General features: G+C 44.8%; 1 protein-coding gene and 1 pseudogene across 5 annotated transcripts; one reads left to right on the forward strand and one right to left on the reverse strand.

The window, feature by feature from the left end:
- Window positions 1-4,464: 4,464 nt before the first annotated feature.
- LOC123171459 (disease resistance protein RGA5-like) lies at window positions 4,465-10,148 on the reverse strand (annotated as a pseudogene).
- On the forward strand, window positions 8,668-27,717 carry LOC123166224 (G-type lectin S-receptor-like serine/threonine-protein kinase At4g11900). 5 transcript variants are annotated; one of them, XM_044583986.1, is made up of 10 exons: window positions 8,668-8,721; window positions 10,486-10,630; window positions 11,048-11,309; window positions 11,508-11,727; window positions 11,818-11,944; window positions 22,543-22,755; window positions 22,868-23,293; window positions 26,038-26,184; window positions 26,260-26,373; window positions 27,291-27,717. In XM_044583986.1, the coding sequence occupies exons 2-10, from the start codon at window positions 10,490-10,492 to the stop codon at window positions 27,384-27,386; spliced, it is 1,746 nt and encodes a 581-aa protein (XP_044439921.1). In that variant the 5' UTR covers window positions 8,668-8,721; window positions 10,486-10,489; the 3' UTR covers window positions 27,387-27,717. The 5 variants fall into 5 exon arrangements, with proteins under 5 accessions (XP_044439921.1, XP_044439920.1, XP_044439919.1 ...); XM_044583985.1 differs by lacking the exon at window positions 8,668-8,721 and adding an exon at window positions 9,105-9,837; XM_044583984.1 differs by lacking the exon at window positions 8,668-8,721 and adding an exon at window positions 9,110-9,351 and having other exon boundaries at window positions 9,640-10,630.

Below are 27,717 nucleotides of genomic sequence, written 5' to 3' on the forward strand. Positions count from 1 at the left end.
ATTAGAGACAGCTGCATTCACGTTAAATAGGGTACCATCTAAATCCGTTGAGATGACATCTTATGAACTGTGGTTTGGCAAGAAACCAAAGTTGTCGTTTCTTACAATTTGGGGTTGCGATGCTTATGTGAAAAGGTTTCATCCTGATAAGCTCAAACCCAAATAGGAGAAATGTGTCTTCATAGGATACCCAAAGGAGACAGTTGGGTACACCTTCTATCACAGATCCGAAGGCAAGACATTCGTTGCTAAGAATGGATCCTTTCTAGAGAAGGAGTTTCTCTCGAAAGAAGTGAGTGGGAGGAAAGTAGAACTTGATGAGGTAACTGTACTTGCTCCCTTATTGGAAAGTAGTTCATCACAGAAATCTGTTCCTGTGACTCCTACACCAATTAGTGAGGAAGTTAATGATGATGATCATGTAACTTCAGATCAAGTTACTACCAAACCTCGTAGGTAAACCAGAGTGAGATCCACACCAGAGTGGTACGGTAATCCTGTTCTGGAGGTCATGTTATTTGACCATGACGAACCTACGAACTATGAGGAAGCGATGATGAGCCCAGATTCCGCGAAATGTCTTGAGGCCATGAAATCTGAGATGAGATCCATATATGAGAACAAAATATGGACTTTGATTGACTTGCCCAATGATCGGCAAGCCATTGAGATTAAATGGATCTTCAAGAGGAAGACAGACAGTGATAGTAGTGTTACTGTCTACAAAGCTAGAATTGTCGCAAAAAGGTTTTCGACAAGTTCAAGGTGTTGACTACGATGAGAGTTTCTCACTCGTATCTATGCTTAAGTCTGTCTCAATCATGTTAGCAATTGCCGCATTTTATGAAATCTGGCAAATGGATAAACAAAACTGCATTCCTTAATGGATTTATTAAAAAAACGAGTTGTATATGATGCAACCAGAAGGTTTTGTCAATCCTAAAGGTGCTAACAAAATATGCAAGCTCCAGCGATCCATCTATGGACTGGTGCAAGCATCTCAGAGTTGGAATATACGCTTTGATAAGTTGATCAAAGCATATAGTTTTATACAGACTTGCGGTGCAGCCTGTATTTACAAGAAAGTGAGTGGGAGCACTACAACATTTCTGATAAGTATATGTGAATGACATATTGTTGGGTTTACCGGAGGAACACTTTGTGTGCTACCAAACGTCACAACGTAACTGGGTGATTATAAAGGTGCTCTACAGGTGTCTCCAAAGGTACTTGTTGGGTTGGCGTATTTCGAGATTAGGATTTGTCATCCGATTGTCGGAGAAGTATCTCTGGGCCCACTCGGTAATGCACGTCACTATAAGCCTTGCAAGCATTGTAACTAATGAGTTAGTTGCGGGATGATGTATTACGGAACGAGTAAAGAGACTTGCCGGTAACGAGATTGAACTAGGTATTGAGATACCGACGATCGAATCTCGGGCAAGTAACATACCGATGACAAAGGGAACAACGTATGTTGTTATGCGGTTTGACCGATAAAGATCTTCGTATAATATGTGGGAGCCAATATGAGCATCCAGGTTCCGCTATTGGTTATTGACCGGAAAGGTGTCTCGGTCATGTCTACATAGTTCTCGAACCCGAAGGGTCCGCACGCTTAACGTTACGATGACAGTTATATTATGAGTTTATATGTTTTGATGTACTGAAGGAGTTCGGAGTCCCGGATGAGATCAGAGACTTGACGAGGAGTCTCGAAATGGTCGAGACTAGTAAAGCGTGTGCTCATTTATCGATCAGGGTTGCAGTTGCACACTATGATGGAGTGTTGGTGATGGAAATTAATGATGAAGAAGGACAAGGTGAGAGTGGAGGCAGCAACGACAATTCCATATCAGTGGTAGAGTTGGAAATGAACAGTATTGCTCGAGGCACAACCAGCCAACACACTCACAAATATGGACATATCGGACCATGAGGAAGCAGGTGGCAAGAGCTTGTGTGCCGAAAATGATTTAGTGAAGGTCTGCTGCTGTTGCTTGAAGTGAGGAGCTCGACCGTTGATTCAACCAGCCAACTATTGTCTCACCTTTTTGAAGAAGACACAAATCCTATCATAATTCAAAGAAACATCTAAATAACAGAGTCCTCCTACTACCAAGGGTCAGGATCCACTGCTCCTCCATGGTTCTAAGGCCAGAGGAGACGAGGCAGATCTGTGATGCCGCTGACCGGAGGCAGGAACCTTAGCCGTGTTTTCCCTTGGGAGGAGAGACGAACGAGAGAGAAAGACGCATGTGCCGGATTTGTTCAAAATCTAGGTACCCCATCGAAAGCCAGCGTCGCCACATTCAGTAATGTTAAGGAGAGAGAAGACGCATGTGCTGGACTTTCCAACGCTGACACTCAAGCCGCTCGCATCCGTCTAGATCGAGCGGTGCGGATCCATTTTGCCATCTAGCGCGGTACCCCATTGGTCCGCGAACCTGTCCGGACGTTCATTTTCTTGCAAGCCGAAGCCGAAGGGGCTTTGCAGGCGTCCGGACTGCTGCCACGCACACGTCCGACACCTCGGACCCACCCACAAATCTAGCTTGATTTGTCTCCCGCGTGAAGCGGTTGCTGCACATTCGTGTCGGTTAGCACTGCCTTGGGGCATACGTGACTCCGCGGCATTGATGTTGGTCAGACAGACGCGACCAGACAAGCAAGCGGCGCTGACTACTCTCGCCGTTCCCGCACCCCATTGAAGCCAGCTTCTCGTGGCTTCCCAACCTTCGCCTGCCTTACCCGCGCCTATTTACGCCGGCTTCGATGCCGTCCAGAACCGCACCCACTCCATTCCCAACTTCTCCGTTCCCACTTTCCCTGTTCGCTCACCGCCACAGAGATGGCAGCATGGTGCTGCCGCCGCCTGGGCGAGGAGTGGTCGCTAAGCTACACCTCCGCTACTGTCGGTAGGGGCAAGGCCACTACCAGGGCAACGCGGCCGGGAACAGCATTGGCCGCGACTGCCAACGCACGACGCAGGCGGAAGCAGAGCGGCTCCTCCACGAGCACCAGGCGGCGGCCGGCCAGGGGTGTCATGCCCCTGCGCTCCCTCTGACCGCTGAAAGGACTACTCCGATGACGGAAATAGCGGCATGGACGGCCGCGCGTGCAGAGTTCACCATTGGCTACAAGTTAGTCTATTTTTTCTCTAGTTTTAGCTAAAATTGCGGAATATGGTCCATTTTATGTAAATTATATTTGAACTTTAGTGAATTCTGTTATTTTCGTTCAAATTTGCTTTAAAATAGACGCGGGCACAGTTGGATGACCGGCTCGCGCATAACTGTCCGTGGACTAGTCAGGACGAGTCTGTGGACAAATCATGTGTCCGTGTTTGGGATTAGTCTCTGCCATCTTGAAATTAGCCCATATTAGCTGGGCTAATTTCGTCCATCAAGCCCATGCCGTGATCTCGGCCAGCCCATCCTCGCTGGCGTATGTATTTCCTCGCCCTGCTTTCCTCCTCTGTTCGTAGTTCACCATATGGCCGAGTTGCGCCTCTTCTTCCCCAAATCCGGTGCCGACGAGACGAGGAGGAATGCGTCGGGCGCCCAGTGCCCAGGGTAGAAGCTCAGGTTCCCGCATGCGGCTGCGCGGCCGCGGAAACGACGGCGAGCTTCTCCGGCAGTACCGAGTGCATGTAGTGCTCTGGTGTGTGCTACAACAAGATCTCAGCACGAGTAGTGATGCCCGTCTCATCATTGTACACCGATTCATCAACAGGGATCGAGGGTTTGTTGATTACCACGATAATAAAAATGATATTCCTAAATTTCCGCATGTGTTAATGCTCATGTAGCCTAGGTCGGGCATAACATGTTGTAAATCATTTACATCACGCTGTGCACCAATAAGGCCTGCTTTCGAATTTGAACTAAAACCACATTTATTTTGGATAGAAGGGAGTAGAAGAATCCTTCACAGTAGAATCTTTTTTCTCTCATCTCTGTACTAACCTGACGTTACGACCAGATTAGACCGACGCGGTAGCGTTAAGCGATGCTCTGTTTTCCGCATTAGTTTATTCGAGGCCTCCTTTCCCCCACTGCTGGTCGTAACAGAGCATCATGTAAAGGACACAACGTTGGTCACTTGGAATGGATCATTGGATGAATGTATAGTGCGAATATGTGGAGCGATGGAGCTTGACTAGTGCTCCTTGCATGTATGTTCTTTGTCTACGGTTCAGCAGAGGTGGACAGAGCATGCGTGGCTGCCTCGGCAGATCGATCAACTGCCAGTATAAACAACACAAGGAGGAAAGTTGTGTTAAGCTTCATAGATTAGCATAGATTTGACCTCAAGAACAGAGGAAGGAAGTTTCAGGAGTACTGACTAACTTCTGTGGTGCGCTTGCAAGCACCAACTAACTAACATTCAGGCATACTGGTTTCCAAGGAATAAAGTGCTGTAGGAATAAGTCCAAGTTTGACTAGCAGGGTACCTGCTGCATCATTCGGTTGCCTCAGAACTGCCACTGCAAAGTTTAAAATAGTCTATCTCATCTAGAAGCCTGATCTTGGTGCTCCGGTGTCCTGGAGAGACGCTGATGGCATTCGTCAAGATAGCCTCCGCGCCGGCAGCCCGTGTTTGCGATTCTTTATCCGCTCCCTCAAAGCAAATATCAACGTCGACTTGCCTGAGATTCGGCAGGTGCTCCACGACTTCAATGGTCGAGGGGCCGTGACGCTCCACTCCACGCTCATGGATTTGCAGATGCAACTCTTGGAGTTTGGGCATCGCCCCTGCCATGAAGGTTAGGCATGGGGCGAAGCACGTGATTCTAAAACATTTGAGAAGCTGGAATGCCACCACACCATCACGGATGAGAATCCCTGTTCCCGGGGATTTTAGTACCCACAACCACAGGTCCAGTAGATTAGATAACCCTGCGAGCAAATCAACGTCCTCCTGCATCAGCTTCTCAACAGCAATTCCCAACACGCACAGCTTTTGGTGTTGACCGGTCCAAACTGGAACCCTTTGGAAACATCCAAGTTGCTGCAACATGGAGTTCCTCAAGATTGCTCTCAGTGTTGCTAGTGCTCGGAGAACCCAATTCAACAGACGGAGGAGGTAATATCTTGCTACATGACCAAAGATGTCTCAGATTGCAACTCAGGAGTTTGGCCACGGAACACCAGAAAGTGTTTGTAAGAAATCCATGTTGGCTGGCAGTATGTTCAACATCATCGAAATAAAAAGTAAGATGTCTAAGATTTGTAAGTTCACTGAGACCTGCTAAATTATCCAGAGTATGTAGGGCCTTCATCCTACGAATTCCATCAGGTAGCCTTGTTCCAATAGGAACATGCAGATGCAATAAGCAAGGCAAATCAACAATATCAGATGGCATGGCAGCAGTAATATCCGTGTTCAATATCAACATCAATATCTCCAAATGTTTCAGGTCTCCAATTAGGGCTGGCAGAATAAGGGTTGACATCTGCTTGCGGCTGTGGATTCTCAAATACCTAAGTTGAAATAATTTACAGATTGGTGTGAGGTCAATCCTGTCACCCATGAGAGCACCCTGGCAATTCACATTCAGAACTCGGATGGACTTGAGTTCATACACAGAAAAGTCGAAACGGTACTTGCCAAAAAGTGCAAGAGATCGAATATGCGGCATGCTTAAGCTTGCTTCTACTGTGCCTCCATTCGCTTCAGAATCCAACTGAAGGGAAATTGTACGAACCTTGCTCTGCAATGCTGAGCACATGCTCTGTAGATCATCTACCACACTAAGAAACTTCTCTTCTTCCGACTTAAGTCTGATTAGATCAAGAATCATATCATGAACTTTACAGTTCTTGACCTGTCCATTGTACCTAATATGTGTAGGTTGGATCATGCTCCTATTCACAAGCTCATTAAAGTAACTTCCAGCGACCATAGTTGCATCCTGGCCATGTACTTTAGGGATGAAACCTTCAGCCACCCATTCCCTCAAAAGATTTCCCTTCATAATAATGTAATCCTCTGGATACATGGCAATATATAGCAAACATGTTTTGAGACGGTGAGGAAGATTGTTGTAGCTAAGGTTCAGCACCTGTCTCATGCCCTCCAAAGTCGGATCTGTTCTCAGATTTGAGCTTAAAGAATTGCACACATGCTTCCATTGTGTCACTGACCTAGTTGGTTGATTGGCCAAAAGACTAGCAATACTGACAATAGCAAGCAGGAGCACCACACTTTTGTAGAATTTCATTCGTAATCTCATCTAATGGCTGAAAATCAACCTGTCCAACTCTACTGAAAAATAATTTTCTTCAGATTTGATCATCAAGAGGACTCATCTTGTAAACGAACTCATGCTGATGGTTGCAGGTTGCATTAGCTACCAGCTCAATTCTTGTGGTTATGATAACTTTGCTACCTTGTTGGTTCTCTGGGAACGCACAACGAATAATTTCCCATACTGATTCGTCCCATATATCATCAATAACGAACAATTACCTGCCAACATTTTATATTAAATATGCACTCAATTATTATACAACAATTCAAATGTTGAAATAACAGTAGAAGGGGCAAATTGGGGACTGTAAAACCTCAAAGCAACAATGCGTACAATAGGGATTGAGAAGTTACTAAAGTACCTTTTTTCTCTTAGATATTCTCTGATGTTGTCAGTCAGATCTTGCGCCTCGTCAGTATGGGTTGCTTGTGGCGTCTGAAGTTTTTTTATGATCCCACCGAGAAGCTTCATCATGTTAGGTCTTTGTGATATGGACACAAACACCTTGCAGTCATATTGCCCTCCAAGTTCATGGTATATATACTTGACTTGCAAGTGTGGTATTTTCTAGACTTGGATCCATTCTCATCTTCTCGCTGCATCCCCGCAGGTTAGTGTCCATCTTTGTTTGCCTGTCAAATTCTTTTGGTAACAGACTTCACTTTTACCATTTGTATACATTCTTTTGAATTCTATCACGACACCTTTAAACCTGAAAAAGGACGAAACACCACTTGCTAAGTACTAGTTTGTTAATTATGAACCTGAAATGTTTTTCTGTTTACTGGAATGTGCATGAATTTCTGCTACAGTAAGGCTTTTAAGACAGTATTATATTCTTTTGAGGAAACAGTGCAGCACCTTCATTTTTTCCAATGGCAAAATTTATCCTAGTAGGTGTTTAAGTGACAGATATTCCACAAAGATTAAAGTAAAATCACGGCTGAAACTAAGGCGATCGCGGCGCAACCGCTGGTTGGAAGGCTCCCCGCGACGCTATGCCACTAATCCCATGATCTGGCACTAACCACGCGATCGCGGCGCGAAAAGTCTTTGCTGTCGCTGGAATTTCGCTGCAACAGTCGAAAACAAATGCCCAAACAAAGCTCGGCCTATCTTTGTCCCGACAGAGCAGCTCCTTGCGAAGACCTAGCATGCTCTCCCCATTCCCCTTGTCTCCCTGCCGCCGAAAAGGTTGCAGTGGCTCGGCGGGCCGGCGGCTGCTCTCCCCATTATGTGGTGAATTGGCCTCTGTTGTAGACCTCTCTTATGCTGGTTATGTCTGAATTTCTACTAAAGATCCCCTGTTTTCTGCTGAAAATCCTCTGTTTCTAAGACAAATATGCACATATACTAATTGGCGTTTGGGAGGGTCAGCCGCTAAATTGATAATGTCAGGGTGCAGTACGTCGTCAGCGGAGTGGCAACTCTTTGTGGGCTTCCTCACACATGGCTACAATTGATAATGTGGAAAGCAAATGCTAGTAACGATTTATCCACGTGTAGACTATATTTTTCTTCTGTTTGGCCATCCGATGGACCACAAGCATCAAATTAAAGAAATGTCCTAAAGTACTCCACTACTAAAGCTTAAGCTAGATCTAACCTAGAACCACGGGCCAGTACAAAAACCGGAGCTCTGGCATTTGTTTAGCAGGACAGACCGACCATTGAGGTCGTTGTTTCTGACGCTGTTTGATTAACCAAGAGAGGCATCTTAGGCACCCATTAGTGGATGGATATTCTTTACACGTAGCATTGTACTCCTAGGCATCAATCAATTGGATCATACGATCAGGACGCAGAGTAATATATATGCTTGAACCCCCGGCCATTAAAAAAAACAAAACCCAAGGGGGACAGTCCCATGTGAGGTTCAGGTTTCTTTACCTGTACTGCAGAGGAGGCATCCAAGAAGTTGCCAACTCAATCCTTGCATGACTAGCGGCCAGTAGGTAAGAAGCAAACAAAGAAACAAAGAAATGAAATGATGGTGGCGATGAAGGTTTTGGTTATGGTCAGAAAACAACTAAATACGCACATCGAAGAAAAAACTATTGATTTGCTTAAAAAAATTGAACTTAAACTTTCGATCTATATTTAGGTAAATACCCATACAATCACTAATTTATAATAACAAACATAATAAGAGGTGGTGTACTTGTAACAAAATTTCCCTCCATATTGGCATTTCGAATCCAAGGTGCTTAGACTTTTCTGTTTTTCGATGTATACATATGTTGACAATAATATAAAAACATATATGGCTAATGAGGTTAAAAAAGGTGAAAGATTACTTGCAGCGCCAGCAAGTTGCATGTGACCTTTTGCTGCCAGAGAATGGCTGCTCCAGTATGTTATATAACCATAAAGTTCGGGGCTTAATTATCTATCAGAACTGAAATACTCAAAGCAGTCAGGGACTCAAGGCACACCTAAGAAAATGTAGGTGGAAGAACCACCAGGTACCTTCCAAACTCTGAAAATGGTTGCTTATTTTTCAGGTGTATTTGTATATAGGTTATGTAGTGATGTTGTTCTCCTCTTGTTGTAGCCTGCCGCTGCCTCTACATATTCTAGATCCCTGCATATAGTGTTGCTCATTTCATGATTTTAACGGTTAGTACTAGGGACGGTTTGTTAACACGCAACAAAATAGGATGTTCTTAGATTTCCGCTACTTTTAGTGCTGACCTCCAGCTGCACCTGTGAGCCATCACATGCATTGTCCTCGTATGAAGTTGTTAAATGTAGCTATATATTCTGTTCATGTCGTTCATTTTCCTTTTTCTTCTCGAGATCCACTTGAAACTTTCGGCTACACCGAGACTACAGGGGTTATCTAGGCGGGATTTGTCAGCCATCACGTGCGTCATCGTAATCTGACGATGTTAATTAAATAAATGTCTATAGATCTCACCCACATATAACGTTCGTCTCGTCTAGCACCTCTCCTCAGTCCCCATTTCTATGTATACCACCCCAAGCCCTCTCCTCCTTTCTACACCAACCTGATCCAGTCAAATCTTCCTGCGCCCCTCATCTAGTTGAATGTTCCTCGAGTAGTTAGCTCGATCCCCAAAGAGTTCTTCCAGGTTAGAACCTCCAGCCTTTTCTACTGAAATAGCCTGCAGTTTTAGTGTTTGTATACTCTCTATTGGATTCTATCCTGTCATTTTTCACATTTGAGAAACAGATGAAACTCCCATTGTTAAGTAGCTTGTTAATTTTGAGCCGGATATGTATTTGCTTACTAACATGTGCAGGAATTTCAGCTACAGTAAACTGAGAAGCTGTCGATCCGTGGTTTGGTAAACTGAGAAGTTGTATTGTTAATCCATAGCCTGTGCCTGCTCACTTCCTAGTTGCTCTTGCTCTTGCAGTCTAATCACCTCCGCTGGCCGGAGAGGACGGGAGCTTCTCTCTCCCTGTTCATATCCAGATCCAGAGTAGATAATAGATACTGTATGTTCCAGCGTTGTCTTCTCGATGCAACCTCAAGCGGCCGGACAGCAGTAAAGCGTCTCGCCCAGATCTTAAACTTACAGAAGCGAGCGGGGCAGCGTCCCTTCAGATCCGAGGTTTCCCCCCTTTCCATTAATCTCCCCTGCTTTGCATTTGCCTCCAGATCTGACCACTCAAGTGTCTAATCTATGGCCATTTCCACGCACTAGGCTGCTCCACTGCCTTAACTCTGCTTCTTTCTGATGCTCTTCACGCCGTACTCTGCTTCTTTCTTCGTCAGCAACCAATGCCCCGGCCCTGCGGCAAAACCGGTTTCTTCCTTCTGCCCGTGTGCGCGTTTCGTTTGGACAGGCAGCGAAGCTTGTCGCTGCTGCTGCACCATGATCCAGATGGCCGGCACCGAAGCTTGTCGCTGCTGCTGCACCATGATGTCCCTACTTCCTGACGTACCGAGCCCTTGTCTGCCATTTTGGACAGGCAGCGAGCTATTTCGTTTGGGGCAGGGAAGGCTCTGCAAAATATACGCATGATTAATTAATCTCCGGGAGCTTCTAAATGCTGCAAAATATGTAGAGTAGTGTTCTCTTCGGGATCTCTGAAAAATATTTGTTGTCGCGTGATGATTTACTAGACAACATTCTCGTACAACCACCATATGCTTCTATAGAATCGTCACTTCTCCTTGCAATGGTGCTCTAGTTGGAACAAACCTTTTTTCTTTGTTAGTGTTGAAAGTGCATAGTATGAAATGTATTCCACAACAGATACATGGATCTTCAGTTCTTGGAGCGTATACTTGATGGAAGAGAGAAGCCAACAAATCTATCATTCACACTTTTGAAGAGTATCACTCAAAATTTCTCGGACGATCGAGAAATTGGCCATGGTGGATTCGCAACGGTTTATAAGGTAAATTATTTTAACAGAAATTAGGCATATGTCATCATCTAAAGATCACGCTTGAAATTGTTATACCGACTTGAGCCTCAGTAGTTAAAATCACAGTATATATAGGTGTTACATACATTTCCAAGATACCCCTTAGTTTCTGGGGAACCCTGCGTATATATTGAAGTCAGTCAACCAGGCAGATTCTTGTACTCAAAAAAAGGGCAATTCTGCGTGTGCCGTGTGGTACACCTAGGATAGAGACACGGTGTGTCGCGCTAATGGCACAAACCTGTGCCCATGCATTAATTAGTTGGCCAGGGAGCCTCAAATATATGGTGGCCCGAGTGTTGTGTTACTATACTCCATCTCTTTATTGCATAGCACCTTCAAATTCAGCTACACATTCTTTAAATGCTCACAAGAGAAGTTAAACAGGGAGTGCTCCCAAATGGGAACGTTGCGGTAAAGAGGATAAGGAACAGTCATTCAATCAATGAGGCATTATTTTATCGTGAAGTTGACAGCCTGTTGAACGTTGAACATAAAAATGTGGTACGGTTTCTTGGCTTCTGTGCTAGCACAGAGCAAACAGCCATACAAATCAAGGGATCAAAACAACATATTTATGCAGAGGTAAGAGAAAGATTACTCTGTTTTGAGTATATCAGCAATGGAAGCCTGCAAAAATATATTACCGGTACGTTGTTGCATCCGATAGCTGTTATCTCTGTTTATTTATCTTTTTCCATTCATTTCATGTTGACGCGTTTTATTTACAATAAAGAAGGTGTAGACTAGAACACATATGTTGATGTCACTTATTATTCAGTATATAGCTTGCATAACTCAATTGTTTGAAATTTTCATTCTCGCTGCTACTTTTTCTATTATTCAGATGAATTAAGGGGACTTGAATGGAATACACGTTATAAAATAATTAGAGGCATCTGCGAAGGTTTGCATCATCTGCACAAGGAAAAGCAGATATATCATATGGATCTGAAACCCGATAATATACTACTAGACAATGATATGGTGCCGAAAATCACAGATTTTGGTTTATCGAGACTTGATGAGAAGTCAAAAACTATGAGTGAAGAACGTCATGGATCACTGTAAGCTATGCATCAAAAGAACATGTTTCTTTGCATTTACTCTCACATTGTTTGATGTTCTAATGCATTGAAATACAACCTTTTACGAAGGGGATATTGTGCTCCAGAATATCTACATCAGGGAAAGATGTCATTCAAATCAGACATGTACAGTTTGGGTGTCATAATTATTGAACTAGTGACTGGACAAAAGGCGATCCCCAATAATAATAACAATGTACGAAGGTTTTATCTCGCCATGGAGCAAATCACTTTTTCGAAATATAGTTAACTTTCTACATTGCATATTTGTTACAACATTTTTGACTAATCCTACTTAATTTGCATATTATGGTGTTGGATGGCATGCATATCTTGTAAAATTATACATGTTAGATGAGAAAAATAAGCCATGCAATGTTCTTTCTCAAAAACCTATCTGCGCACCATCGAAAAGTAAACTCTTTGGCAGATAGTGATATTGAGTTACACATTACTCGTACCACAGTTTAGGAAATTTATTCTGATGGATGGTAGCTTCATGTGATGGCTCATAACCTTTTCAGCCATCTGGTCCCGGGTCACCAGCCCTGTCTCTTCATAGCTTCCCAGAGTCCTTGGACCACTCTCCCTTCACGCTAAAATTGTATAGTATACCATGCTAGGTTGCTTATATGTGACTTTGGTGGATTTAGGAAATACCCACACACTTGATTTATCCACAACAAAAATTAATTAGTTTTGCTAAATTTTAGTCGATTGAGACTTAGTTATGTCTCAATTAATGCTATATTCATGAGATCTTACGCAGAGATCTGTGCAATTTTTTCTTTTTTCATTTTTTATATGTTATGTCACTCGATTGAGACTTGGTTAAGTCTCGACTAAGATCTAGCCACACCCAAAATTAACAGGAAGGTTCTTTTCCTACTAGAAAACACAAGTTGTGGGCGTTGTTTATTCTGTTTTTTACAAGACCATGTCAAAAGGGTAGGGAGCTTCTGCACATATAAGTAAGGCCGTTGTCGATTAAAGGACGACCAAGCAAAACCGTGACAAATGAGACAAATTCCCTAGCTAAACTAGACCAGGAGTGTTATCCCGGAGAATAGCAACACCGGCAACCCGATGGCACCAACTTGTTTTAATCACCTGTGCGCCCCCTTGAAGTTGACAAAACCGATGCCGGCCCAAGCTAACCTCCACGTGGAATTTGTTCGCCATGCCTAGTGAATTGTGACTTGCGAGCAAGTTCTTTGGCAACACCTCCAAGGAGGAAAACAACACACGTGGGCACCATCTTTGCCAGCATCGACCCCATTGAAAACGTATGATTTCGCCTCGAACCGCACATGACCACCCTATCAAACCTTGCGGAGGGGCTCACTACACCAATAGCCCTCTCTTGCTCCAGATCCGACATCTCGAACATGGGAGAAGACGAAGGAAGGGGAGAAGGCCCTGCTGTTGCCCAAATTGCCGTCCACATTGTCGGTAGGTGAGTGTAGAAGGGAGACGTTAGGTGAGCACTAATTTAGAAGGGCGACACCAAGGGGTGGCTCCCTGGGTTCCTCTGCCATCTCCTGCCCTAGATCCGAAGTTCCGACATGAAATGCGGGACCATGATGGCTATGACGATGTGGAGGATGATGGTGACCCAGGTGGCATCCTTGCACGACAACCTCTGCTCGTCCCCATAATGTGTCTGTTCCGGTTTGCGGATAGCGACGATGGGGCAGGCACGGGCTGGATGGCTCGTGATTTTTTGTTTTTGTAACTAACCCACCTAACCGGCGTGTTTGTTTCATCAACGGTGAAAGTAGTTACCAGTGACGTTTAATCCCTGACCAGCCCAAAAACCGTCAATCCCGGGGTTTAGGCACCCATCAGTGATGTATGAATCCATAGTAGTGAGTGTTGGCACTGTTATCTCTAATGCAGTCTGGTAGGTGTCAAGTTCTTGTTTGAGTTCAGGCGCTTGCTGTAGTACTGGTCTGACAAGTATTCTTGGAGGCGTAGACGCTCAGCAAGGTTGTATTAGAGTCGGTTTGTCGACGTGTCTTAGTAGTGTCCGTTGTTAGTGCTGATTGATTCTAATTTGGTTTAGGAGTTCAAGTTTGAGTCAATTAGGAATTGTAGCACCACGTGTACGTGGTGTGCTTAGATACCAGGCAGGTTTAGTTATCCTAGTTCGAGTGGTACAAGTGCTGGTCTGGTTGATGTGTGTACATACACAGTAAACCACGTTGTGCTTTGCATTAGATTGTGTCCTTGGCCACCGAATTAGATAGTACACGTTCATGCGGTTCGGGGACATTATCAATATTATAGCTGTTGTGACTTTGTTTATCAGATAGGTAGTTTCAGGTTAATCCATGTATTCATGATGTCAGACTCTATTGATGGCTGTATGTATAGATTGATGTAGAGGCATGGGTTATCCTCCTTTTCAAAAAATAGGAAGAAAAAGAAAACCACTGCTAACTCGCAGGACTGAACCGAACCAACCAGATTTGAGGAAATCCAACAACCACCACAGCCACCATGAAGTTCAACCTATGTTGACGGCCAGCACCACGCCCACCGCAACATTTTTGGCTCTGGCCTCCACCGGAAGTTATGGTCCTTATATGTGTATATATAGTCCCGTTTTTGTATATCCAACTTGTATAAGGGGCTTCATGCACTTTACCACACATATACATGTATTGGCCTTTGGCCCCCTGTGAATGTTAGTTGCTCATTATCCAACATGATATTAGTTGCCAGGTTAGCCTCTCTCCCGCAAGATGCAACTCCGTGGGTGCTCCACCCCAGCCGCCGCTGCTGCTATGCCCCGTCCCTAGTTAGCCGTTTGCTTCATCTCCGACCCCCTCTACTCGGATCCGCCTGCCGCCGGTCCTTTGTGCCCGCCGCCGGCCATCTCCTGCTCGGCTCCACCCGGATCCGCCGCCACTGCTCGGTCGCCGCCCCTGCTCTGCCGGATCCACCCCCGACAACCTCCTCTCGACGTCGGTCGCCCCCTCCTCGTCCGGCCGCGGCCACCTCCTACTCCGGCCGTCGTCGCCTCTTGCCCGTCCGGCTGCCTACGCCCTTGTCCGGCTGGTTGGGTGTTGTCCGTCGCCCGGCCGCTGACGTCCAGGTCGATCTGGATCCTCGGCTCCCCGCTCGCGTTTTGGCTTCGGTTGTGCCTCTGCCCGATCCAGATCCCGTCTCCTGTGACAGTTGACTTCCAAAAAATATAAAAAATCAGAGAGCTCGTCATGTCTTCTTCAGGCTATGTGGATGTTCCTCGGTGCTCGGTGATCTTCGACGGCACCAACTATGCCGAGTTTGTGGGTTTCATGCGTATCCAAATGCGCGGTCTTCTCCTGTGGGGCATTCTGGCCAGATCCCCTCTCCACTATGCCCTATTGCTCCCGTGGCTCCTACCTGCTGGTGCCGACTGTTCTTGTTGTTGATGCTTCTTAGGCTGATTGGGATGCAACCAAGGCTCTCGATGATGCTGCGGTTGATACTTATGATCAGCAGGTATCAGCTTATTCAAATAATCTTTCTGTCTACCGAGATGATCTGTCTTCTTACACTCAGTGGTGCAATGATGATGCTCGAGCTGCTGCTATTCTCACTGCGAGTGTCATCCCTCAGCTTGCTTCGGAGTTCATGGGCCTTGGCACCATTGCAGCGATGTGGTTTTATCTCTGTCAGCGCTATCAGCCCTCTAGTGATGCTCTCTACTTATCTGTGGTGTGTCAGGTGCACGCTCTTCAGCAAGGCGACTCTTCTGTTGATGAGTTCTACACACAGAGCTCTGCCATTTGGCGCCAGCTTGACTCTCTTCGGACAGTTGTTTGTGGTGCTTGACGTTGCTGCCAGACCATGCGGTCCGACTTGGAGTTTCAGCATGTCCATGAGTTCTTATCTCGCCTCCATTCCGAGTTTGAGCCTCGCCGTGCTCACTTGCCTGCTCGTGGCCGTGTTCCTATCTCGGAGGTGCTTACTGAGCTTTGTGCTGAGGAGACCTATCTTCGTTCTGTTGGGTTGCTTGTCGTTCCCTCTGTGTTGGCTGCTCGAGCTCCTGTGTCGTCCGCTTGCCTAACGGCTCCACCGTTCCTCCCCACACCTTCAGGGGGTGGGTCTCCCTCCTTATGCAGAGAAGGGCCGGTCACGCCGTGACACCTCCTGTGGCTATTGCTCCAGGTCAGGTCACCTAGAGTTTGATTGTCGCCAGAAGTAGCGAGACCCGAGACGCTCTTCTTCTAGTGTGACTGATGTGTCTTCCGTGACTCGGTCACTCACTGAACAGGACATTGTGCGGCTCAAGCGCATACTGCTTCCTCCGAGTCTTCATCGACGGATTCCGCTGCTGCTGTAACTGCTTCCACCTCTCCATCACTCTGGTACATACACAGTCATGTACATCTTCATGGGTTCTGTATTCTGGAGCTTCTTTTCATATGTCTTCTGATTCTTCCCCGTTGTCTTCTCTCTGACCTCTTGATTCTCCTATTAATGTTCTCACTACCAATGGCACACCCGTTCCGGTTGCTAGTCGTGACACTCTTTCTACTCCGTCTTTTTCTATTCCTAGTGTTTCTCATGTTCCCCCGTCTTACGATGAATCTCTTTTCCGCTGCCCAACTTACTGATTCTGGTTGTCGTGTCATTCTTGATACCGAATCTCGCTCTGTTTAGGATCGTCGCACCAAGGCTCGAGTTGGTGCTGGCCCTCTGCGCCGTGAGTTAGAGGGCTTTTGGGAGGTCGACTAGCTTCGTGTTCCTTCCGCTACCACCACTTCTGCCTGTTCTCATGCTGTTGCTGCCTCCTCTTCCGCGTCCTTCTAGCAGTGGCATTGTCGACTTTGTCACATCAGTGGCTCCTGCTTGTCATCGTTGGTGCGTCAGGGCATCTTAATTAGGGTCTGTCTCTGGAGATGTTTCTTTACATTGTGATGGTTGTAGACTTGGCAAACAGGCCCAATTACCTTATCCTACTAGTGAGTCGGTATCTCATCGTCCTTTTGACTTAGTTCATTCTGATGTTTGGGGTCGTGCTCCCATTGATTCGAAAGGTGGTCATCGCTACTATGTTCTGTTTATTGATGATTTCTCTCGCTATACTTGGCTTTACTTTATGAAATCTCGTAGCGAGGTTCTCTCTATATACAAGCGATTTGCTGTCATGGTACACACCCAGTTTTCCACGCCTATTCATACTTTTCATGCTGATTCCGCTGGAGAGTGGATCTCCTAAATGTGGCATGGTTTTCTTGTGGAACAGGGCACTCTTGCCCAGTTCTCATGTCCTGGTGCCCATGCTCAGAATGGCGTTGCGGAACGTAAGCATGGTCATCTGCTTGAGACTCATGCGCTGATGATCGCCGCCTCTCTTCCACCCAACTTTTGGGCCGAGGCCGTTTCCGCTTCCACTTATCTCATCAACATTCAGCCTTTAGCTGCCTTGTAGGGTGTTAATCATATGGAGTGTCTCACCGGCCATTCTCCTGACTACCTAGCTCTTCGTATGTTTGGATGTGTGTACCATGTTCTTCTCGCCCCGCGAGAACGCACCAAATTGATTGCTCAGTCGATTGAGTGTGTTTTTCTTGGCTACAGAGATGAGCAGAAGGGCTATCGATGTTGGGATCCTGTTGGTCATCGGCTGCGCATTTTGCGTGATGTGACTTTCGATGAGTCTCATTCTTACTACCCGCGTCCTTCCTTCTCGAGCTTTTCTGTGGACGATATTTCTTTCCTTCTCCTTGATACACCCTCCTATGTGCCTCATGTATTGCCTCTTCCTCCGGCACGTCTCACTCTTCCTCATACACCGGCGACACCACCTTCCCCTCCATCCTCCTCCACACCATCCTCGCCGATATGTCGGCCTCTCTCTCGGTTTCCTCTCCACTACACTCGCTGTGCTCGTGTTGAGGATGATTCTACTGACGCACATTCCACTTCCGGAGCACCTCCTTTCACGCCTCCACCGGTTCATAATCTCCGTGCTCTGCCTCGCCCCCACTAGATCGCTATTCTCCTGACCGGTATGGTCTCTCTACTATTGCTGAGCCCACTTCCTATCGGGCTGCCATGACTCAGGCTGAATGGCAGCTTGCGATGGCCGAGGAGATTGCTGCCCTTGAGCGCTCTAGCACGTGGGATCTGGTTTCCCTTCCTTTCAGTGTTCGTCCCATCACATGCAAGTGGGTCTATACGATTAAGACTCACTCCGATGGTTCTCTTGAGCGTTATAAAGCTCATCTTGTTGCTCGTGACTTTTAGCAGGAGCAGGGACGCGATTATGATGAGACATTCGCTTCTGTGGCCCACATGACCACTATCCGCACTCTCCTTGTTGTGGCTTCGGTTCGTCATTGGTCTATGTCCCAGCTTGACGTTCAGAACGCCTTTCCCAATGGTGAGTTGCGTGAGGAGGTTTATATGCAGCCACCACCGGGGTACTGTGTTCCTGATGGTATGGTCTGCCTCCTTTGACGCTCCCTCTATGGTCTCAAACAGGCCCCTCGCGCCTGGTTCGAGTGGTTTGCCTCTGCCGTGAATGTCGTTGTCTTCTCGCCCAATGATCATGATCCCACTTTGTTTCTTCACACACCTCCTCGTGGTCGGACTTTTCTCCTTCTGTACGTATAGATGACATGATCAGCACCATCGACGACTCTGATGCCTTTGTTAAGCCCCGCCTTCGCGACCAATTCCTAATGTCTGATCTTGGTCGCCTTCGCTATTTTCTTGGGATTGAGGTTTCTTCGACCTCTGCTGGCTTCTTCATCTCCCAGGAAAAAATATATTCCAGATCTTCTTGCTCGAGCCGCCCTATGTGATGAGCGCACTGCTGTGACTCCTATGGAGCTCAACGTTCAACTTCGTGTTCTGACGGTGATCCTCTTCCTAATCCCACTCTCTATCGCCACCTCGTTGGGAGGCTTGTCTATCTAGCTGTTAGTCATCCTGACATATCCTATCCTATCCACATTATCAGTCAGTTCGTTTCAGCCCCCACCTCTGTCCACTATAGTCACCTCCTTTGTGTTCTACGATATCTTCGTGGCACGATCTATCACCGCCTTTTTTTCCATGCTCCAGCTCTCTCCAGCTCCAGGCCTACTCTGATGCTACGTCGGCTAGTGATCCTTCTGATCGACGCTCGCTGTCAGCTTACTGTGTCTTTCTTGGCGGCCCTCTCATTGCCTGGAAGACAAGGAAACAGACTGCAGTTTCTCGCTTGAGTACAGAGGCTGAGTTGCGAGCGAGTGCTATGTTGTCGGGTGAGGTGATCTGGTTATGATGGTTACTTGAGGACTTTGGTGTATCTGCTAGTACATCGAGTCACTTATTATCAGCCAGTACATGTGCTATCAGTATTGCGCGTGACGCGGTGAAGCATGAGCTCACCAACCACATCGGTGTGGATGCCTCCTTTGTGCGTGCTGCTGTGCAGGATCAGATTCTTGCTCTTCACTACTCCCTCTGTCCTTAAAAGAGTGTACTTCCAACTTTGTTGAAGGGTCAATCTATCCTAAAGTTTGGCCGAGTTTGTGCAAAAATATGTCAATGCTTGTGAAACCAAATAGGTATATGACGAAAATATATTTTGTCATGAAGCTAATGCTACTAATTTGATGGCACAAATGTTGGTTTATTATTGTATAAATACGGTCAAACATAAAAAAGTTTGAACTTCTTCCCAGAGGCACAGACTCGAGTGCAGCATGGGTTCTTTCCCTCCAAACTTAGTGTTGTTAACCCACCATGAGTTTGGGGGGTGTTAGATGTGTATAGTCCCCTTTTCTGTATATCCCCATTATATAAGGGGCTTCCTGCACTTTACCACACATGTACATATATTGGCCTTTGGCCCCTTGTGAATGTTAGTTGCTCATTATCCAACAATGATCATCAACATTTCACAGCGTCCCTGTATAGAAGTGACATAGAGGAGTAGCAAGTAGGAGATGGGTGCTGCAGAAGGACAAACTGGTGATTCAGAACAAGCGATCATGACATGATGAAAGCGTCGCAAGCTTCAGGCGCATCCCATGCAAAGTTAACGTCCTTGTTCTGCATCAGACATGAGACATCAAGGTTCCAAAAGCTACGGTGCATGCCTGACGTTTAGTCTACTCTGGAACGCCCATTCTTACTCCTTGGAAGCATAGCACCATGAAGCTTTTGTGTTGTGTATAGATTGACTATTCGTCACCCTGGATGAGGAATAGTTATTCTTCACTCTCTCTATTTTAACATCAAAGCACCGTAATTTTATGTTTCATCAATTTTGCCTTATTCTAGACGTAAAATGAGAACGTAGGAAAATGTATAATCGCCATAAAAATATTTTATGTTATGTAAAATTATTAATATAAAAATACAGTGTAAACTATACATAAAATGCAATTTTTGAATCTTGTGACCTATATATTTGTTTTCTTATGCCAAATTTTAGTAGTGAATAATATGAATGTACCTATTTGTATTTCAAATGTAATTTATTTGTGAAACGATCGTAAGATTACCTCGGGTGAAAAATAACTTATTTCTGTACCCTAGATGATGAATAGTATTACTATATGTATAATAACGGTAACTAAGCCTGACTGTAGAATAGCTTATTATACACCCCTAGTAACGCTCTATTCAAAATATAGTAGCGTATCATACAAAATTTGTTTCACAATGTAGTAAATTAAAAACTTGTACAGTATTTTTTTCATAATTATTAAATTTTATACAGTGTTTTACTAGATTTTTTACATAGCGTTACTAGGTGTGTAGAACTATTCTACACTCAGCTTTCGCAAACATATTTTTTTCTTTTGAAAAAGGAGGTTGAACCCCTTGCCTTAACCAATTTCATGAAATTATTCAACAAAGCCTTATAAGATAAAACATTAGGCCAATTTTATTAAATTATGCAACAAAGCCTTACAAGATAAAACATTGATCTATTCAAAGCCACACTCTAGGAGACAAGTGTCGCCACACCTACAACCTTAATGATGGGGGTGGTCATGATCTGGGCGCCCTGACCTTACACCTATGCACATCACCTAAAACCGAAGCACCGGTTTAGCAGATCCTTAACGCGCACCGCATGCGCACGCTCCAAAAGTCGTTGTAGCCTTCTTTCGCGAACCCATCTTCAGGACGGGGGTCAACGCATAGACCTTGCCAGACTTGCCATCAACGCCATAAGGATGCCAGACAACGCCACCGCCCTGCATGGGTGCATCATCATGAGACCGCCGCCGAGACCCCGTTACACGAAGCCGCCGAGACTCGCCGTCTTTGACTAGGAAGAAAGCATGCCGCTCCACCTCAGCACCCCTCCAGCCAGCACTTGCCCTAAAAAACAATGCCCTCGGGAGGGAGAACGACACCACGCGCTGCCGTCGTCTGATCCAGATCTCCCCAATTAAGGGTTTCCCTAGAGTAGCCCTGGCTGGAAGACGAGAGCTATAGCAGCGATGCCTTCAACAAGGTAACGACACAAATACACCGCCATCGCCCGCCATGACCAAAGTCGGCCCGTTTTTCACCGGCAGCCGCACATCCCCGAAGCCGCAGCCGGCTAGATCGTCACCAACCACGAGGTCAGTGCCGCCACCATCATCTGGAGCCATTCCCTAGCTTTCGATCCGTGAACCCAAAGTGTTGTGGTTCTCCCGCATCTAGCGTCGTCAACTTCAGATATAGCTCCAGCCGCCACGCGCCTCCTACGACGAAACTGGGCACGGGATCCCGTGAATCGCCGCCCCGGAGGCACCGCCACATGGAGCCACCTTCTCGCCAGTCATCCCCGGCGGAGGGGCGCTGCCGCCAGCATTTTCGTAGCCAATGCTTTGAGGTCCTTGTGCCTCAAACCGGTCACACCGTTGCCAAGTCTGCCGTCCTCGCGATGCCATCGGAGCAACGTCGTTCCGCCAGGAGGAACAACCGCAGGAGGAGGATCTCGCACCACCGTGCACTGCCCCTTTAGATAGCCGCGAGTTGCCAGATCCCCGCCGTCCCCTTCACCAGCGGCACGCGGGCTTTCCCGGCGTCCGCCTCTGGGGATGACGAGGGGAGAGAGGGGAGGGAGGAGGGGGCTGCGGCGGCGGGGGAGGCCAGGGTTTACTCCCTCGGTCCTCCTGGAGGAAGTGACGTGAGGGAGCCTCTTCCTTTGTTCCTTCGGAAACTGAAATACTCTGTTGAGAATTGAGATGCTGCGATTTTTTGCTTCACCATTTTTCTAAATAAAGGGAGAACTTTCCAACTCTGCATGGAAAGACTACAACAACCAGATTTGCACATGTTAAAGAACATAGTTTGGATGCGTTATATAGGGAAAGCTTGAAGAACCACTTGAAAAACTTACAAAACTAGAAACCATTTTTTAAAATATAAATCAACAATATTCAGAATATCGAATTAGTAGCCACAACTTCACTACGTGCATGCCGGGAGAAAACCCATCTGTATTGTCTCTAGCGCCTCTTTGTATGTATGAACCCTTCTCACGTCTCTCTCTCTCTCTCTCTCTCTCTCTCTCTCTCAGAGAGAGAGAGGAAAAACAAAGAACATGGGATGCTCGGTATGGCAAAAGATCTTTGGAGTGAGTGAGAGAGATATTGGGATCTTACGTGATTGATGATATTGGGAATTAAAACCTTATCTCTCTCTTTTTGCATCGATCCTAAGCATCCGTCGCCTTGCCTAATTTTGTGTAGATCAGAGAGGCTTGTCTAAGCTGGTTTACATGTCATCATCCCGATGCTTGAGTTTTTTTTGTTGAACATTTCAACTTATTCTATGTCACATTTTGCGGGATGACAGGTACTTAGGAGATGGAGGCACAGATGGAAGAAAACTGGGAATGAAACACCATTTGTTTACCAACAAGTAGCAAAATGCCTCGAAATTGGGTTACTCTGCAAGGAAATTGACCCATCCAAACGGCCTTATATATGGCATCTAATACATGTTATAAGAGAAGTTGAAGGTGCTAATGAAAAAATCAGCAATGCCTATGAACATACATTTGGACATGTAAGCTCGTAAGCTGCCCGGGAATGATTAGTTCGCTTTGGACTATTTAGCCCCCAATTTCTTTCTTTCTTTCTTCTTAACACACATATGTACTCCTGCTCCTTTAATGCAGATAAGCCCTTACTTGGAAGATGATATGCTTGGAATTGAGCCACTCCAACTACATTTTCCTTTTGAACTCAACAACCAGATGTCATGTGAAATTCAGCTAACCAATGATACAAACTCTTACATTGCCTTCAATATCGAAAATACAAGCCCCCTGTCATACCACACACAGCCGCAGAAAGGCATTATGCCACCACAGTCCAAGTGCAATGTTGACATAACAATGCAGCTGCAGGGAAAGGCACCAGGATATATGCATCGTGCAAATGAACTTATTGTGTGGAGCACCAAAGTGAATGATTGCATTGCAGTTGAGGATATAACTATGGGAATGTTCATTAATGATGCGGTCAGAGTTGTTGATGAGGTGAATTTGGATGTTGTTTTTGACGACAATGAGCCACAGGAATCAAGTGACAAAAGCAATGAGGTCAGCTCTCTAAGAATACTAAATTGCAAAGCCTCGTCTATTTTGCTTGTGTCTAGTGCAAATGATCTTTGATTGTAGTTAGAGTGCCAAATTGATAAATATCCAGCTCAATCTAATTTTTAACTATTTGATACCACAATATAATCAGTTGTCCTATTGTATGTAGATTAGATTGTCTTATGCTTCCTTGTCTTTTCTTTCATGAAGTATTAATTCAACAAATTATTTAACTGTTCATGAGTCAGAATTTTGTTTGTTCATAAGTCTCGCTAGTTGTGTTTGTGCATCGGTGCGTGATACTCGCACCTAGAATGAGGTGAGATGGAAATTAAGAAAGAGAACATTTTGTGAAGCTCTGTCCAATTAATTATAGGTAAGTCCAAATGTAACTTGTGTGCAATGAATAATGGTGCAAGCAAGAGTGATGTATGGAAGAAAAAAGCGTGCAAGACAAAAATCTAAGACATTCAAGGTATAGTTGAGATAAGTGAACTATTGGTTACGAGGGTGTCTCATGCTTTTTTGACCAAAACTATACATAACACTAATGCACCTGACTCCCAAGCAGGGGCCCGTGCGCGTGTGCATTGCACCAGCGTGGGTGTGAACGGCAACATGGTTTTAGTGTTTGTTGGGACGCGGTCAACGTGTTGGTCCCATCCACGTGACTCCCCCTTCTCTCTCATATTCCCTTTCCTCTCTTCGTGGGGTCCATACCTTTGTGCGCTCTCATTTTTTTCGGTTTTTCTGTGAAGCTCCAAAAGCTCATAGATAGAAATTTTTCATATTTGTTGAAATTAACACTTGAAAACAAATTAATTTTAGAATTTGGGGCAATAGCTTCCGAAAGTCGGTAGTGTAAAATCAGGAAAGTGCCAAAAATATAAACTTCCCTTTTTTGTATGTCGGAATTGATAGTACCCCCGCTTCCCGGTGTGTAACGGCTAGTTAGCCCTGCTCAGCATTGAATTAACTATTATTGTAAGTCTATGACTCCAGCACTTGTTTGTCACATCGGCTACTATGACCAAAAGAAGTGATTAGGATCTAGGATGCTACAGAATATGATATCTTACATTCAGTTTTTCGTAAAGAACCGCAATCTTGGAGAAGGTGTGGAGTATATATAAACTTTGATAGGTGAAGTGGTGGTTATGGTTCAATGGCACATGAATAATTACTGAGCCATGAGAAAAATTGGACCAAGTAGTTCACTTACTGATCTTCCACATGAAGTTCTATCAGATACAAGTATCCACTGGTTGGACTAACTCAGATCATATTATTATAGAAAACTAGGATACTTGCCCGCTCAAAATGCATGGGCAGCATCTTGAATTTAATTTAACTTTTTCATCAAAAAAACATTGATGTGTATTAATTTAATTGATTAAAAGGTGTGTAGCGTGATCTTTTTTTATTTTAGAAATGAAACCCAACACTTTCATCAAATTTGGCACCGACATCACGCACAAGCATCTTGCACCACAAAAAAATATGGATTTTTTTTGCTATTTTTAACTATTTTACTGTTCGGCAGGAGTAGATGACCCTGGGTTCAGAGATGAATTATCGAGAAAACAACTTCTATCTTATGATATGTGATGTTGATGGAAAACATAAACTTAGATACATATGTTTTTACTTTGCTTTTATTTGAGATGCTTGTAAGATCAATGTTGCAGCTCTCCACTTAGTTGTAAAAGCGAACTGGAGTTCCATTTTTCTAAAGGAATAGTTTTGTGAAAGAGATCTAACCATTGCAAGTTTACAAAAACTGCTTACCAGAGACCGCTTCATCCCTTGCAACTAGTGTTGCCGTTCTTGTGGGTGGCAAGGGAGGATGAGGAGGAGGAAGCGGGGAGCGGCAAAATTTTACTAGTGTGAATCACAATATACTGTTACTAAATTCTTTATTCAAGAAATCTCACACACCGAGGAATATTTTTGAACTATTAAAAATGCAGTAATGATATGATTTCCATAAGAGTCCAAACTTAGCATCCCATCGTCCTTGGTTACATGGTTGTCTTCCCCGCGGCAGATGGCACGCAGCCTATTTTCCCAAACAAAAACGACATGGCCATGTCGTTCTTAATAGGAACAACATGTCCATGTGGTGGGGCGGCCCTAGTTATTGTCGTCGTACCTAAAGATGAGAAGGCATGTCAGCCGTACTGTAGTGATTTGCTTGTACGGTGAAGATGAGGGCTTTGTCTTATGTTCTTCTGGCACACAGCGTGGGAGTGTTGCCATTCTTGTGGGTGGCAAGGGAGGAGGAAGAGGGGAGTGACTACTGCCGAGTTGCATGACATGCGAGGGGCCGCTCGGATAGCTGGTGGCCATCATGGGCTGAACAGGGCTGGCAACACGGGCTGGGTGGTGTTCGATGCAGTGCTAGTAAACGTCTGCCCAAGACTGGCATTTAGAACTACTACCAATTTTCGAATACTAGTTGATCATGTAGTAGGCTAGTGGTCCCTATTGCTTATGGGACACTGATTAAATCTGCTTGGGTCCCTAGAATTATGGGAAAACACCTCTAGCAAATATGTGCTAGAGTTGCAAGTATACCTGCCTATGAATGCCATGGTATAAGATGCAAGTATTACCTGTCTAAAGTTTTAAAAAAGTATTAACTGTCTATGAATGCTATTGTGTAAAATTATTCGAAGCAAATATGCTGCCTACAATTTCCATTGTTCAAGAACAAACTACTGGTATTCTGATTTTGATACATTCAGGATGACCAAGAAAATGAAGAAGGTAGCCTGAGCAAGTCAGGAAAGGAATTAAAGAAGGTACTTGGTCGTTCTTCTGGACAAAATAAGTCGGATGCCGATGATGATGATGATGATGATGATGATGATGATGATGATGATGATGATGATGTAATAATCCATTCACAGAGAGTTAATATTTATTTTTATTTTATTGATATGGATTTCATTCTTCCCTTATGTCAGCAGGATGTATCTCCTGTGACAGAGGATGAGATCAGGACTGTTCTTCTTGGAGGGGCTTGTGTCACCACACAAGATTTAGTGTCCATATTTAAGTCTAGACTACGAGGTCCAGAGGTAGGATTCTTCAGCATTATTGTTGCAACTTTTAAGGCTGTTGCATTCTTTTTCACTAATTACTAATAATGATGCAGCATTTGTTCTAACCACGTATATTGAGAATTGCAGGCAGTCCTGTTTTGCGTTAACTCAGAATATTTTTTGAAGGATTTAGTTATGGTTTGTTAATTGTCACGCATGAAGACACCTCCAGTTTCTTGGACCTCGTTGATGGTGTGCCTCAGGGGATAGTCAGAATTTCTTATTTTTGATAATCACAAAGTGTCATTACTGAAGTGGGAATTGTCGGTTGGCAATTTGAAACATACTCCCTCCGTCCCAAGATAAGTGCCTCAATTTTGTACTAGTGTTAGTACAAAGTTGTACTAAGGTTAAGACACTTATTTTGGGACGGAGGGAGTAGGAACGAAGTTATTGCTGTTAGTGACTTGGCATCCAGACTTGGATACAGTCAGTTACACCGTCTGCAAGAGTGTCGTGCATTGGGGCATGAACGTTATGAGGCTCTTCATCCACCGCCTTCTGGTGATGCTATGGTTGGCTGGGTGCCTGGATGGAGAAGTCCGTCCATAGTCTACATCAGCGCCTGTGCTATTTGCTAATTTCGATCCCAACTTTATCACATCTAATTTTGGTAGTACTATTTATATTGTTAAAAAAATCTCATGTTGTTGAAAAAACAGTTGTGGGAATAGTTCTAGTGGAAAGAAAACATGTTTCTTTGATGTAACTTGCTAGGCAAAGCTTTAAAATTCATAGAAGAAATCATGTAAACCTCAAAATTGGGTTGTGTTTTGCACTCGCTAAATGTTTAGTCCTTCTCTGTAACCAGAAGTGTCTATCATGCTCTTTCTACCAGTTGTTTAGTTGACAACCCAATTCGTTTCTTGATCTCATTTTGTCTTGCATCGCAGTACAAGAACGCCTTTGCTGAAATTCTGAAGAAAATTGCGACGATACGGAAGACTAATGGCTACAAATATGTCGTCCTCAGAGAGGATAAGAAATGATGAGCTCAAAAGTGGAGATTTCCTTCATTGCGAAGCTTCCTCTTGTGTCTTTCTAGGGATAATAGTTTTGTATTATATTCGGTCTTCTGACAAGTGTATGACGAACTTCTACTGCAGCTTGCTTGTAGAAATCAAATAACGATAGGTGCTATGTTGTCATTTCCTGGAGTTATTCTAGAAGAAGTTGGGAATTACAAGGTTACGATGATGTGTGAGAAGAGGTATATTGATGCCAGGACAGTGTTTTCTGTTTGACCAGGTTCTTTAAACCTATGAATCCAAAGTGTAAAATCTAGAACGATGTTCCTAAGAGTAAAGTTTCATTGTGTTA

Source organism: Triticum aestivum, chromosome 7D (assembly GCF_018294505.1).
Source record: "Triticum aestivum cultivar Chinese Spring chromosome 7D, IWGSC CS RefSeq v2.1, whole genome shotgun sequence".
In the NCBI taxonomy this organism is placed as follows: domain Eukaryota; kingdom Viridiplantae; phylum Streptophyta; class Magnoliopsida; order Poales; family Poaceae; genus Triticum; species Triticum aestivum.